This window comes from Haemorhous mexicanus, chromosome 10 (assembly GCF_027477595.1).
Source record: "Haemorhous mexicanus isolate bHaeMex1 chromosome 10, bHaeMex1.pri, whole genome shotgun sequence".
In the NCBI taxonomy this organism is placed as follows: domain Eukaryota; kingdom Metazoa; phylum Chordata; class Aves; order Passeriformes; family Fringillidae; genus Haemorhous; species Haemorhous mexicanus.
This window is the reverse complement of record NC_082350.1, coordinates 1,369,777-1,385,185: the sequence shown is the minus strand read 5'-3', so window position 1 is coordinate 1,385,185 and position 15,409 is coordinate 1,369,777. Positions and strand designations below refer to the sequence as shown.

General features: G+C 39.7%; 1 protein-coding gene across 5 annotated transcripts in view; it reads left to right on the top strand.

Annotated features, from left to right (window-relative positions):
- The window catches only part of CLSTN2 (calsyntenin 2), a 203,054-nt gene that overhangs the window by 108,125 nt on the left and 79,520 nt on the right, over positions 1-15,409 (top strand). For 2 of the 5 annotated variants that reach the window (XM_059854898.1, XM_059854897.1), the window contains exons 1-4: positions 61-157; positions 5,260-5,455; positions 7,024-7,232; positions 13,463-13,612. In XM_059854898.1, the coding sequence (XP_059710881.1) occupies positions 64-157; positions 5,260-5,455; positions 7,024-7,232; positions 13,463-13,612 (649 nt within the window). In that variant the 5' untranslated portion in view covers positions 61-63. Of the gene's footprint in view, positions 1-60; positions 158-1,789; positions 1,842-5,259; positions 5,456-7,023; positions 7,233-13,462; positions 13,613-15,409 lie in introns of those variants that run through there. The other 3 variants (XM_059854901.1, XM_059854900.1, XM_059854899.1) reach the window with 2 other exon arrangements.

Genomic DNA, 15,409 nt, shown 5'->3' with positions numbered 1-15,409 from the left:
CCCGGATTCCCTCCGGAACCCTGGGTAGTGGTTACCGTCTGCGGCGTGGGTGGCGCAGGCGGGATGTCGGCTACGAAGCACCGAAGTAGAGGAAGGAGGAGGGGCACCCGTGCGACGAGGTACCGAAGCAAAGGAAGGAGGAGGGACACCTGTATAGGTATCAAGGATCTTTTAATCTTCCTCGGCGGTGCTAGGGACGGGTGACAAAAGGGGGGGGGGGGGGGGGGGGGACACTGATAAAGGGAGTGGGTGTGAGGAGACACAAAGCTAACCAATAACAAGGACCCAGGGATTAGCGCGGGTTACAACTAAGCGACTGAGGATCACACAGGGGAGGGGAAAAACCCCAGGGGCAAATCATACATCAAATTAAGGAATGACTGGCAGAGAATTCCCGAGATAAGGGGGATGGTTACCATGACAGGCGCGGGGCACGGGAGCTCCAATTGGGAGGAAGTAGGGAGAAACCATTGTGAGGGAAGTACATGGCTGGAACCGAGGACCAAACTATTACTGAGTTACAAAAGGAATAACTGATTCTAAAAACACACAATGCCACAGTGAGGGACCCAGAACTGTGCATGGGATTTGGTGTGTGGCTGCCCCAGTGCTGACTACAGGGGGACAAGCACTGGTCCTGGTGGCCACACTGGTCCAGGCCAGATGCCATTGGCCTTTTGGGCCACCTGGGCACACCTGGCTTATGTTCGGCCACTCTTGACCAGCACCTGCAGGTCCTGTTCTGTCAGGCATTGTCAGCCACTGTGCCCCAGCCTGAAGCACTGCAGGCTTGTGGTGGTGCAGCTTGGCCTTGCTGAACCTCAGCCAGCCCAGTGAAATAGCATTTGCTGATTCCTGATTCACATACAACTATTGATGCCAATGATGGAATGTCAGAGATCCCAGCTTTCCATCTGAAGTCTTCAGTATTCTTGGTGTAGTTAAGGCTGAGGAAGTAGAAAAGGGGCTGTGAAAAGCCAGATAATCCTCAGTGTCTCTTAATGACTTCTGAAATTGATTTCAAGTGAATGAGGCTGTGTAGTTTTAAAGGATTAACACTGGGGATTATTATTTTACTGCAAGAAGCATGAATCTGGTGTTTCATATAAAAGACAGTAATTTGTAATACAGTTTTATTGATCGAGACTTATAATCACTAAATCTTACATGCAAATGTGACTGAATGTGAAACATTGTCTTTATCAATTTCCAAACAGTGGATAAATTTGTTGGTTATGTTTCAGTAAGTATGAACCATCAGTAGCTTTTTTTCAGGCTATTAAAACTTTTACAGAGGAAATAATATCCTTATTATCCCTGGAATAACATATGAATCTACCAAGGCTTTAAAACTTAAAAGAATGTAAACTTAAAATTAATAGGTGCTCATGGTTAATGATAGTCTGAATGATTTGAAGAAAAAACTTGTCCAGAGTTTAGTTAAAACATGTATTAAAGTGAAACTCTCAGCAGAGTTCAGCCCTGTAACCGAAGGTTTTATAGGAAGCAACTGGAAGCCTTCAGAGTGTGCCTCCTGGCCTGGGAGAAATTTTCCCTCTGCCTTGGCAATTGCTATAGGAGTTCATGAATGTGCTTCTACCTTTACAAGGTGTCACCAGCTTATCCTTTTTGTAGCAATTCAGTGCTACCACCATATCTATGATCAGAAAATCCTATATCTGCCTGCTCACAAGCCCATTCAAATGAAATGAAGAACAAAACACAGAATTTTGCTGAGTTGTCTGTTGGGAGAAAAACAATGTCCCAATTTGCACTCTCATTATTTCAGCCTTGCAGAGGGGAAGGGAAGAAGTTGATGCCAAGTTCCTGCAACTTCAGTGGTGAGTCGGAGTAGGAGAGAAATTCTGCCTCCCTTTCCTCCAGTGATTTACAAACCCATACTTACCTAAGACCCCAGTAAGTAAGATAAGCTTGGCAGAGTTCCCATTGGCATCATGTATGTCTGGTGCAAGGATTGACTGACATGGACTCCACTTGTGCCAGCAAAGCAAAGCCATTTATTACACAGTTTAGCAGAATTTATAGGTCACTACGTTCATACCAAATTTTCCACTTTGACCCCTTTGTCTCAGTCCTCTTGAGAAACACAATCTTGTGATTATTCTTCTTGTGCTAGTAATGTCCTTTGTTATCTCTTTTGCCATAAAGTCCTTTTTGCATCTCCCTTCACCAGAGTGGCCAGTGTCAGAGGATCAGAGTGACCAGACATGGTGTCTTCACTTCTGTTCTTGCCTCGAGTTTATCTCTCCCTTGGCTTTCACTGTACCAGGGCCAAAAGGTCTGCAATGCTGCCCAGCTCAGCTTCTGTAGCTGTCTGATCTCTGACAGTCTGGGGTTAGCTCAACTGGCTTAAAATAAAGCCCTGTAGGTCTATTTAATGTTGAGAAATAGTATATGTTACATTTTAAAGACATTGTTTGTAATGCTTAATAAGAGTATTTTTATGTATCTGTCAATGTCTTTGTGTCTGGCAGTGGACCTTGCTTAATATTCTGCTTTGTTACAGCTCTTTCAACTCTGTTATAATTTCCATTTGCAATATAGCTATGAAGACACCTTTTTTAAAAGGTCATGATCATATACATTTAAATTGTTCAACAGTGTTAGTTCATTTCTCTGGAAACAGCAGTGGAGCTCTTCTTTTGAAGAACAATCTTACTCAATTTTTAACAACATTTCCAGTTGTTTTCAAATAAGCAGGTTTCTGTAGCCTCATTCTGGAAGTGCAGGTGGGTTTTTTGCAGTGTGTTTACAAATATCTCATCATATCCAGCCAGCTGTCATTATTTTAATTTTGGCAAATGGGAATATGGAGGCAAAATGAGAGTCATATTTAAAGCTGGAATATCTTGCATAGGAGTGGGATAGAGATACATCTAAAATATTTGATGAGAACTAATTGGAACATGTGCTGCTTCTAAGATTGCTTTGCATTAGGGCACTGCCTTTGGGGAGGGAAAAATGATTAATATTTAGATTAGGGCTGAGAGAACTTTTATCTGCCTGGAGCTATTTCTGGTTTTTAAGAACTGTAGCTTGGATGTCTGCAAATGCTGTCTTGTTTGCAGTCAAACAGTGGATCAATAAAATAATAAACACAAACCACTGACCATTTTTGTTGACAGATTGTGCATCTGAGGAAAACTTTATTAAGGAACTATGAAGGCCAGTCTTTATAGAACACAACAAACAGTATTTGCCATTAGATTTCCCATGTTTGCACTGGTTTATTTTGTTTTTAATTAAAACTGAAATCCACAATATCATTTTAGATGAATGTTTTGTTTTGAAGTTACAAGGAAATGCAGCTCATTTTTTTCAAAGGTTGTGTGTGACAGCAGTGTGATACAGACTCTGTGATCAGTGCCTGTTATTAAAGCTGAACAGACTGCTTCCATTCACCCTTCTCTTCATCTCATGCTTTGGCCCCTGTGCACAGTTCATTATCACTGTTCTGCCTGCTTTTATTCATGTGCAAGATGTTAGTCCTGTTGAAAATCTGATTCTCAGGCTAAAGTCCATTTCTTCTTCTGTAGCCCAAAGATTTGAGCTCACTGAGGGTGAACAGCAGAGAGCCTGGAAAAGAGCACAGCTTTGTCCTGGGAAACTCCACAGCCCTTTCACACCCCTGGAGGGAGAGGGGACAGCAGGAAAATGTCTAAGCAATGCTTAATGTGTGTTTTCAGTACCTCATAATTACCAAAACAACTGTGTGCTGATCCTTTAAAGGTATTCACAGGATTGATTGCAATTGTGAAGTGTGGTATTCATCTGCCTAAATGTCCATGGATGTAGCTGAGCAAAGCTTCAGCTCCTGTGGTCATAAAGGGAAACCAGTGTGATGATAGTTAAGGAAATATTCTAAAAGTCTGTGTTTATACCTCCATACCTAATTCCCACCCTCCCTGCACACACACACCCCTGCCATTTTTTATTTTTCACACATAATAGGAATTATGAACTTCGGCACTTTTACAAAATCACCGTCTGTTCTCTTTTGCAAAAATAAACAATATATTGTAATAGAGCAACAGGAACCTAGTCTGAATTAGAGGTCATAGATTCAGAGTTAATTTAGAATTTGGCACTTGGCTCAGCTATGATTGGCAAGGAGATTTTCAAAAGGCTGCAACTGTAAATTGGAAATAAATGGAAAAGGATTATGTGAGTGGGAGATGGCTTTGAATCTATAATGCATGTCCCGAGACTGACTTGCTCATAAAAGAGCATGTGTTTAATGTGTCATAAAAATATTTAAGTCATATTGATCTTTATATAAATATTTCATTTTTAAAGTTGGATTCTGGAGTATCTTGCATAGGAGCAGGGTATAGAGATTGAACTAAAAATAAAATAAAATTAACTCCGTGTGCATATCCTTGCTATCATTAGGAAGGATAAAAAAAGGAACACCAGAAATTGGGTCTTTTTTCACTTTCCACTTTCATATTCTCACAATATCCTTTATGCTGTGTTTTGTGACCAAATCAATTTTATTAGTCCTTGCTATATCATCTGTTCTGTTCTCTAGTACTCCTCTGAGAGATGCTATGGATCTATTATATCAGGAAACAGTTTGGAGGCAGAGCTGCTGCCAAGAAGGCACTCATGTATGAGAGTGAGAATGTGGGTGGGTAACTGAGATGTCCAAAAGGGACACTTTTCTGTGTGTCTTCAACTGCTTCTGATCCAAAGATGAAGTATATCTGTAAATAAAGCAGGATGTATTTTGAATGTTCCCATGTTCTGCACCATTAGTTTTTCCACTGTTGGGAAACTAACTGCAAGAATCTGCATATCTGCAACCACCTGGCAGCTCAAGTGGCTCAAGGAGTGACAGCAGTTAAAAAAGCACCACTTCTGAAGTATTATCTTTTTTTCTTTTTGTTATTTCCTTTAGATAAGTACAGTCTCCTAATTTAGCTCAAATATAATTTAGCTCACCGTTGCTGTTGGTACCATATGGAATGGCCTCTGGGGCTTTCAGAACCCATTCAGTACTGACAGAGGAAGAGGGAGGAGTGTGCCTAGAGACGCACTCAGCACATCCCACTGCACAGCACCTGCTTAATGGCCCTTTTGGATACACAATGACCTGGTGCCTGAGTCTGTATTTCCCTCCTGGAAAAGCAGGTGAAATACAAATGAACTTTGCAGGTGTCTCTCCGGTGCATAAGACTTAGACCCACCCCCACCCTCTAACCCCCAGTTATGATTGTTTTGTGCTGTTCCTCACAGGTGAAATTTGTGCTTTTAAAATCCATGGGCAAGAGATGCCCTTCGAGGCCGTTGTGCTGAACAAGACATCTGGAGAAGGTCTGCTTCGAGCAAAGAGTCCCATTGACTGTGAGCTGCAGAAAGAATACACATTCATCATCCAGGCCTATGACTGTGGATCAGGACCAAGTGGAACAAACTGGAAGAAATCTCACAAGTGAGTGAGAATGGGAAGAAATATTTTTTTGCTTTGGCATACACTTGCTCCACAGTCTATGTTATTTCAGGTAGAAAGCAAATAAAGATAAATCATAGTTGCAATATTCCACCAATTTTCTCATTCCTTTAACCTAGTAGAAAATATATTCCTTTTTGTTGGCTTCATTTAAAGCTTTGGACAGGATCCCTGTTCAAGTGGATAAATGCATCTCAGTTTTGTTTTATATTTGCCATTCGTGCTTTTATGTTGAATACATCCAGGTCATAGAAACTGGCTCTCAATTGATATTTGCAATTTTTAAGTAGGTTTTCTCTCTGCTCATCTCATTTCAAATGGTAAGAAAAGAGGAATAATCCACTTTGTTTAGTATGTCTATGCCATAAGCTAGGCAGTGTCACGTTTGAATGGCATCTGACCTCATCTTTTGTCCAGCAAGTCTCAGAGAAAGTGAAGTCCTCTGAAAAAGAGTGTATTGAAGGTCAGTAGGTGGTATTTTTTACTGAGGAGCCAATTCCCTGAATAAGCTTAGGTGGCACAGTGCCTTTTTTTCCCTTTGAATTCATGAAACAAAGCTCCAGATCATTTGTCATTAAAAATGAATTTAACTCACCTAGATGTATAAGTGCTGTACAAAATAGTTCATTTTGCTCAGAGCCATTATAATAAATGATTTATAGTAATCATTCTTCCTTTTGCTCATCCAGGACATATGACAATTAAAAATTTAATTAGGTCTGTAATGCAAGCTGAAGTTTTCAGTATATTTTAAAAGAATACGGAGTTAGGAGGAAGCCTGCAAGAGCAGATAACCATCAAACTGCAGAAACAAGTTTTGCTTTTTTACTATGTTTCCCCCTCTCACATCAGTAACAATCTGATAGAAGTCCAGTTGTGGAAAATTTTGGTCTAATCTTGACTAAATGAAGTCTGGCCCACTGTCACCAGACTTTGTCTAGTAGCACACACTCAGCCACGCTGCCTGGGGTACCAGCATTTATTGCAGCTCTGCTGTTGCTCCGGAACATCCCTTTTGTGTCCCTCTGTCACCCTTCCTATCAAACCAGAAAGCAAAGCCTTCCAAATCAAGGCCTTTGGTGTTTACTCACTAAATACCAAAGACCTTGGTGGGCTACATGTACAATGTTGTACCTACTTGGAGGATTAGATAATTTTCATCAGCAGAAGGTGAGAGCCTTACTTAATATGGAAGAATACTTATAAACTGCCCATTTTTAGGTAGTGGGTATGGAAGACAACTGTGTCTTATTTTACTGTGTAATGATATCATTGGCTTTTTGCTGGGGTTCATTTTTAGAGACAGATTTTAATAGGGAACACCATGAAACTTTCTCCCTACAAGCCATGGCAATGGACTTCTACCTAGTGCCGCATTAAGATACTAAATTGGGCAAATAAATCATAAAAATTCTAATATCTCATTTTAATAGGGGCTTAGTTTTCTAGATATGTTTTGTTAGTCTTTTCAAGTGTTTTGAAAATAAACTGTTAGTTAGGTGTCACAATAAATTAACTTTTCTCTTTGATATTTTCTGTGCCTGTTTTAGGGCAGTAGTCCATATCCAGGTAAAGGATGTCAATGAGTTCTCCCCAGCATTCAAGGAGAGCATATACAAGGCCTCAGTGACAGAGGGGAAGATCTACGACAGCATCCTGCAGGTGGAAGCCACAGACGAGGACTGCTCCCCCCAGTACAGTCAGATCTGCAACTATGAGATTGTCACCACAGGTGTTCCCTTTGCCATCGACAGGAACGGTGAGTGCAGTCACAGCAGGGCTGTCTTCAGGGCTGGCAGTGCTTGGGGGCATGAGCTGATTACCTGGCTGGAGAGGGAACTCCAGAGGGAAATCCTGTTCTCATCTCTGAGAATAGAGTCATCCTCACACTGAGCAATTCCATGACTTTTGTGTACCACTGGGGCAGAAAGTGATGCAGTAATCTCCTGTGGAAATTAAACCACCAGATTTAAGTGAGCAACATTATCCTTGATCACCTGGTCCATTCTCCTAATTGTCTCAGATCCTGTTTCCCATCCAAGTGATGGCATTCCCCAAGGCAGCATGTATTCCCCAATGCAGGGGTTACTTACTTGGTTACAGACAGTCCTGTTCATCTGAATTTCCTGAAGCAGAACCTGAATATGGCAATATTCTGCCTATGTTTATTGATTGTTAAAGCTTTTAGGATCACATATCCACAGACCTGCCCAGTTGTGGTGCTTCCTGAAGTGGATCCATTATTCTGCAGCATGGAAGAAAATGTACTTTGGAGAATAAGTACCATTTCTTAAGCTTCTGTTTGTTTGTTCTAGTTGTTTTTTGGAGGTATATATTTTATACTTTAGGGAAAATAATAAACCACATTAAGTTTTCCATATGCAGCAGTTTTTGATCTTGGTGGCCTCGTATGTCAGCTTCCTGGATCAGCAAAGAACATGGAACTGACTTTGGGAATGGTGACTGAGTTGCATGAAAAGTGCGTGGAAGGTCCTTTCTCCCATTCTCTGCTTGCTTCAGATTATACAAAATAGTTTCCGTTGAAGAAACACCCTGTGTGCATACCCAGCAATGCTCTGATTTATCTCTCCTAGCAGAAGCATTTAATCCATGTTTGTAGGAGGAGAGTACAGTTTGGAAGTTAAATCTGATTTTTGGCCAAATTGTATATTGAAAGCATGCATGGAGCTACCATTTTCTCTGCGCAGTCATTTTCATGTTGGGATGTTTTATAAAAACTCTTTACCCTTTTCAAAAATTATTCATCTTTATTTGTTCAGTTCCTGCACAATGCACAGATGAGCATCGGAAGATAATAGCCTGTAACATCAATAAATTTTAATGACTTCGGGGAAAAATCCGTCTCGTTATCACACACTGGGAAGCAAGTGTATGGTATGGGAAGTGCAATCATGAGGAATATGTTTGTGTTTGAGTAAATGAGGGCAGCTGGCACAGTAACCCTGAGGATTCTTGAGAATCCAGAAAATGGCACAAAGGATTTTTTGCAGCAACTGGGCATTTGGAGGGACATACTTAGAAGCAATTCCCTAGAAGATTTTCCTCTCTGTGGCTTTTTTCCTAACTGTGAGATTTTCCATGTTGTCATAAAAGAAAGTTCTCTATGTCTCTGAATCCATTTTTTTCCAAGGCTCCACGTGACTTGTCTTTGTGAAGGGTGGGTACTTAGGGAAGTCACACGTTGTCTCGAAATTTCTTGAGGGGTTTGTGGCAGATGTAACGGACAGAGAATACCCTGAAATTGGTGTGATACAGAGCAGTAATTTCTACTACTCGTGCTTTTTCAGCTCCTATCACACAGAGCAGCTGCCTCAGGAGTGCTCATGTCTTTTTACAGTCAGAGGTATGATCAAAAGCATAGGAAATGTCAGGAGTCCTTGGTTACATCTTTGTCTTCATGTGCCTGGGACCTGCTTTTCAGCAAACGCAATAAGAAAATCGTTGATTTAAATGTGACTTTAAAGCCTGCAGTGAATAATTGGTATAAGATTGTAATACTTGCAGTTTCTTGGTCATGAGTTCAATTAATATTTTTGATCTATTTGTTCACTAAAAGAACAGTGCTGCCACAACCAACAGTAATTGCAGTCTAATTTGCAATTTTTTAGGATAATGGTAATTGCTTAACCCCATTGGGATTAGAGACAAAGTTAGAATAGAAGACTGTACTCTTATTTTGTGAGAAAAATATGTTGCTTAGTTCTAACACATTTCACTGCTGAGAATGTCTCTCTATGGCAGCTGATAGAAACTTTCTCTGGTGCAAATTCTTTAGAAACATGCCCATTTTTGTTCCCGGTTGGGTGGTTAAAATAGATGTATGAGATGCCTGGGAGTGTGCTAATTAGGATTTTGTAACAGGGGTTTTTTTTAGCCATTGTGAAATACAAATCTAGGTTCTTGTGTCTTCTTCAGGAGACATAAAAACATAATGATGTTTTTATGTTTTTCAGTCACCTACATGTGGAGCTTCATTGCTCAGAAACAGGATAAGTAAATACCTTAAAATCAAATTTAAATATTGCAGGGGGCCCCAAAATATGGACGTGGGGGTGAATTGTGAGGAAAACATGCCACTGTCTGCCCTAGATGGTGGACTTTTTTCATGACCAACATATGAAACTAACCCTAAACATAGGTCTGTAAAAAGACAAAGCTATGCAATCAGCTCTTTTTCTTTTGGCGGGTCAGTGTCTTGTTAGGTAATACTTACTTCTTGCCCCTAGATCTATGCCTGGAGCATTTTTTTGGTCTTGAAAAGTTGTATTACGCATCGGGGAAGGTTTGCAGAGAGGCAGAGAGAGCCCTGCAGGCTCAGGTGTTGGTGCACAGGCTGCCTCATCCCCACTCCATGGGAGGCAGGAGTGAGTGGGCACAGGAAGCAGCATCAGCCTGGGGGTATTTCCTACAGGTCCTTAGGCACTTTGGGAAGGTAATATAAAACTTCTCAGTTATGTTTGGGAACTCTGGCCCTTGGTATGTGATTTCCTTGTGGATAAAATTACTTTGTGTTCTGAAACTATAGCACTAGTAAAATTCAGTCTTGTATATGATGAGCCCAACTCAGAGGGCAGTGAACTCTGAGTCATAAATTACAGTCGTGTAAAGGCAGAGGACAAATCTATGCTTTGCTGTGCAAAGAACTGTGATTAAAGGTATAAGGCGTAATATGTTTTAAAGTAAGATTGCACGCAGATTTATGTCATTTAATCCTTGGCAGAGAATCCAAATCAAGTGACTTACTGCAGCAATATTGTGTAGGCTTTTTTCAGGTGACAGAAAAATTAAACCACAATGCACAGATCTGTCGGAATGCCAGCAAAACCCATTTTTATTCACATATCTTCTGCTTTATTTGTCAGGGATTATGGTCACATGATCTGGGAACTCAGGTATAAATACAAATTCTGTCACAGCTCTGACCTAGTCTCACCTCAAAAATGGGGATGATTCTTACTTGCCACCCAGCTCTGGGGAGCACTTCACAAATCCATGCTCAAACTGTTCAATGTGAAGATGAGACAGGGACCTGTCCAGTCCATACAGATTTTATCAGGTTACAAGGACAGGACCTCACAAGATTCCCCTTTACAGCACCCAGAGCTGCAGTAGGAGCTGTGCACACTTCACATTGCCAGAAGTGTAAAGCCAAACTTTATAGCCGAGCATCTGCATTTGATATTTATATATTTATTAAATGACAGATTCTTTCCATTACCATTTAAAATTAAACCTTTTTGACAAGAAGATCAATTGATTTAGTAACTGTGGAATTTAGGGGGGCATTGCCATACTAAATCAGTCAAATTTTTCCCCATTCTCATGTCTGCTCCAAAGTAAGGTGGAAGAGCCATAAAAGAGGGATGTTTATTTCCATCTATCCCCAAAACTGACCTTGAAGAAACAGAGGTGTAAATGCCTGTGTCCTCAGGAAGGTCTTTTTCTATTCTTCTAGTCACTGATCTGCTTTTTGCTGTTTGAAAACTGGTAATAGCTCTGGGTAGTTCCAGGGAAAGGCAGATATTTAGGAAAACTGAATAAAAAATGTATGGCTTAATTTTGAATTGTGTAGAAATGTACTTAGCTCTCCACTAAAATTTTCTCTTTTTTATGTTATTAATTACTTTTTTGTCTATGAGTGAGATGTAAACAGAAACTTTCAGACTATCATCTCTAAAACTTTAGTTAGTCTGTGTTTATAGTGCTTTCCTTCTGTGTCAGCTTTTTAATTGTATTGATTAAATTATAAAAAAACCAAAGAACCATAAAACATCAGAGGTAAGAGAAAAAATATTAAGAAATCAATAAACTATTGGCTAACATCTTCAAGTCATCCAAATGACCTTCCGGAACAACACCTAAGAGTCAGAATCTTTGTAGTCCAAATTTTAAATGGCCATAATGAAATACAGATCTTGGAAGATAGATTTAATGAAATGTAAATATGTTGTAATGATTTATAAATCCTGTAGGACAGTTCATTTGCCACACAAATTTTTGCAATCTGCTAATGAAAATTTGGACAGTTTTGGTTTCTTGAGAATTATCTTTGCTGAGCACAGACTAAAATAATACCAAGAAGAACCAAATAGGGAAGTATAAAGATTCATGTACAAAATAATATAATGGAGAAAGGACAGAAGAACTGAGCAGATATAAGTCAGTAATTAAGTATATACTTGTAGTGGCAGTTTTTCATTAAATCCTCTTAGGCAGCCACTAATTAGAACAACTCAAGATAGTAAAATGGGTGATTAGATTGTTTTGTCAATCACTAACACCAAACCCAATGAAATAGTTGATGTGGTTGTTGCAGTTCTTGTGGGGAGCAAAGAGCTGTGCCCATCGCAGGCCTGAAAATGCCTGGCAACATGAGGTACCCCAGAGAGAGAACCCCAGAGTCTGCAGGACACTGCCCTGTGTCCAAATCAGCCTTCAGCAGCTCATTCCATTTCTCCTTTCAAGACATTAAAATATGAGAAGGGTTTGTCCTCCTGTGTGCCCTGCCCACAAAGGGAGTGGGAGAGACTCAGACTCAGCTGTAAATGGAGTATTGGGCTTGACTTAGAACTGCAGATGCAAGGGTCTATTTAAGCTACAGGTTTTGAACCTGAAGGTGGTGATAAATGCAAACATCAGCCTTTCTTCAGGCCTGACCTAGAAAGTTTTGCATCCATTTCAATAAACTCCTAAAGTTGGCTTTAATGTAGTAGCAGTAAAAAGCAAAGTGGTGGGCTCTAACAAGATAAGGAGTGTGAAGCAGAGAGACACCTGCTAAAAGTCTTCACTTGTCAAATTAATGGAGCTTTAGTGAAAGACTTCTTTTAAAAAGCTGCATTTGTCTGTTTTCTCCTGTCTCGCTCTCACTTGAGTGAAAAGAAAAAAGAAAATGAAACCAAAATGCTCAAACCAAACCTAATGTTTTGTGCCTAACAAAAGAGACTTTGGCCAGCACCTGTAGGGACCAGTTCACTACATCTGACTAAGTTCCAGGGTATGGGGGGCTGCCCATTTCAAATTTAGCACAAACAACTGGATTTTGCTAATCCTTGCTTGCAAGCAGATGTTACGTGTAGCACTGCTGCAGAGTAAGTTAGTTCTTTGAATTCTAGAATGAAAATCCTCATTCAAAGAGATGGTAAACCAAACAGCCCTGAGCAAAAGGGTGAAATGAATTAAACAGGATGAAGTTTCAACTTATGCAAAAAGTAAATTTCAGTGGAAATGGTCAGGATTAAAACGCTGAACTCCTTAATAGAAAACCCATATATTTTGCATGGTTCTCTCCCAGTCCTCCAGGAACTATTCAGAGAAAGATCTTTCCCTTTCCTTCTGAAAGTTCTGAAGTCTTTGCTCTCAAAGCAGGAAATTTTTTACCTTTATATGTGTGTCAGGTTCAGCAGATAAACCCTGTTGTTGCTGGGTTTTATTTTGCATGTGATAACTCTGTGCTGCCCTATCAAATACTGCTAAACACTGTAATGCAGGAGGTGATTCTAGGGCTTTTCCTATTTTTAAAATGTCTCTCACCTACAGGGTAATAGCTTTTGAGAAAACAGAAGATACCTGGATTCAGTAGTGGATCTCAGGAACGTGGCTGTTAAAGCCAGGTATTGTGACATGTGGAAAAGGAGGGTGCTTCTGCTCATAGCTCACATGTCAAGATGTAACTGCTAAATACTTTTACCATCTTACTTTAGAAAGCGTTGTTGAGCAAATGTTTTCTGATAGAGCCATGCCCACATTATATCACTCCCATCTTATATTTTCCTACAAGTATCTTATTTCTCTGCTGGATTGAAAGAAAATCCTTCCTATTCCTCAAAAGGTCCTGCCTCTGCATGTCCTGTGTGCCTCAGAGGGCTCAAAGTCACAAAGCACTTGATGAACCAGGACCCAAATGTTGCAGTCTGTGGAATGCTCAGCCAAGAATCAATCTCTGAATGTTTTCTTGTGTTGAACCTCTAGGTAACATCAGGAACACTGAGAAACTGAGCTATGATAAACAGCACCAGTATGAGATAATGGTCACAGCTTTTGACTGTGGGCAAAAGCATGCAACAGAAGATGTCTTGGTACGAGTTAATGTCAAACCTGTGTGCAAACCAGGCTGGGAAGGTAAGGTTGAATAGCTTTTCTATTTTAATTCTTTATTTAAAGCTCTTTCCTTTGGTGTTTTCCCTCTACCTCGCAGTAAGGAAAGTAAGGTGCTTGTTGCACTGGTGTGGAAAACTGGTGCTATTTCTTCTGCCTCATTCCAAGCCTGCTAACAAAGTGGATGATAATCCCATGTTTGTTTGCATTTGCCATGCTTCTTCTCTAGGCAGAACAAAGAGCAGACCAGACAAAAAGAAGTAAGACAAATTTCTACTTCAGTAAGTTATCTTATGAGTCTAATAAGTTATCTTATGAGAATATTCTGGAAGGTTAAAAAATTATGCTGTTTTGTCATTGTCCTACTATTCCTTAAAAGAGCATTTTTGAAGCCACCATGGCAAGATAGTTCTGCCATGTGAGCTGGAGTTGTTCAGGTTATCTTGTTCAAGGTTCAGGATTGGCTTTTGAGGCATGCAGGAGCCAAGGCACCTTCAGTGGGAGTGAAAAGCATATTTAAAGCTGATTCCTGTCTTGATATTGAGACATTTTGGTAGGAATCAATTTGATTTTCTAAAAAGGCTGTAAGGATCTATACTCTGTCTGGAATGGAGAAAACCCCAGCTGACAATGTACAGGGAAGATAGATATGCCACTAATTTTTAGGAATTAAGGTGGAAATGAGGGCTGGATTACAGACAAACAAATTGGATGTGACCACGTTATGCAGGTGTCATTCAGGACTAACTTGACCTTCATAAATGTAATTTTTAAACATAATGATTGAGAAAGAAAAAAATCAGTTTTGCTGTTCTATTTAAAGGTAAATTTACAGGCTGACATTTAGAAGAAAAAATGGTTTTCTTTGGGAAATGAGAAGCTCTGGTCTAGAGGAGCTAATAATGAAATGTTTGCAATAGCAGGATTCCATTTCCACAGCCCTCACTTGGAGCAGAGCCACATTTCAGTTTTTTGGGATGTACTAGTACCCAAGTATTTGAAGAACAGGTTGTTGAAAAAAACCTCAATACCTATGAACTATTTCCACATTTTCTAACTGATATTACTGTTCAAATCATTTATTCTAGAAAACTATTATGGTTTCTTTACACTGGAGAAATATTCTGTTTCCAGTTTATGGAGTTATCTCAGATTAATTATCCCCAAATTAGCCTGAGATTTGTATTAAAATGGATGTAATGGATGAATATTTTTTAATTTCTATATTTTTTATTCAGGTATTTTATTGATTGAATAAGTTTTGCAAAGGTGGTAGTGGTGCATTTCTATTGCCCAGTATTATTCATAGTTCATGTGGTTGTTATGCTTGTTACTGGCTCCATCAGGTGGGTTTAGATTAGGCAGCCAATAAAAGGAAAAGGAACAACCTCAAACAGGTTTGGTTGGGATTTGGGGGGATTTTTTGATTCTTGGTTCATGTTATTTGTACCTTTCCATCTGTCAAACACATGACTCTTCACCCCCTGGCACACCCCCAGGTCAAGGAGCACAAAATGCAAGCGGATGTCTCCTACTCAGGGTAGAATGTCTTTAAGTAAACAGTTGGGTAGATAGGCCTTCATTACTTAATTATTATTAATTCATTAATTGTAATTTGAAAATGAGCTACAACATAAATATTCCAGAAATTTATGTATTTCTCTTAAGAGATTTTTTTATACCTATTTTTACAGGTGGAGAAGTTCACGTAGGTGATACTGTTTGCCTGTTTGAGCCAGTAAAAATCACCGGTTTCAAGGGAAAAAAATAAGATCAAATAAGCAAAACTTTCCAAGAGTATTTGTAGTAGTTAAAGAGGAA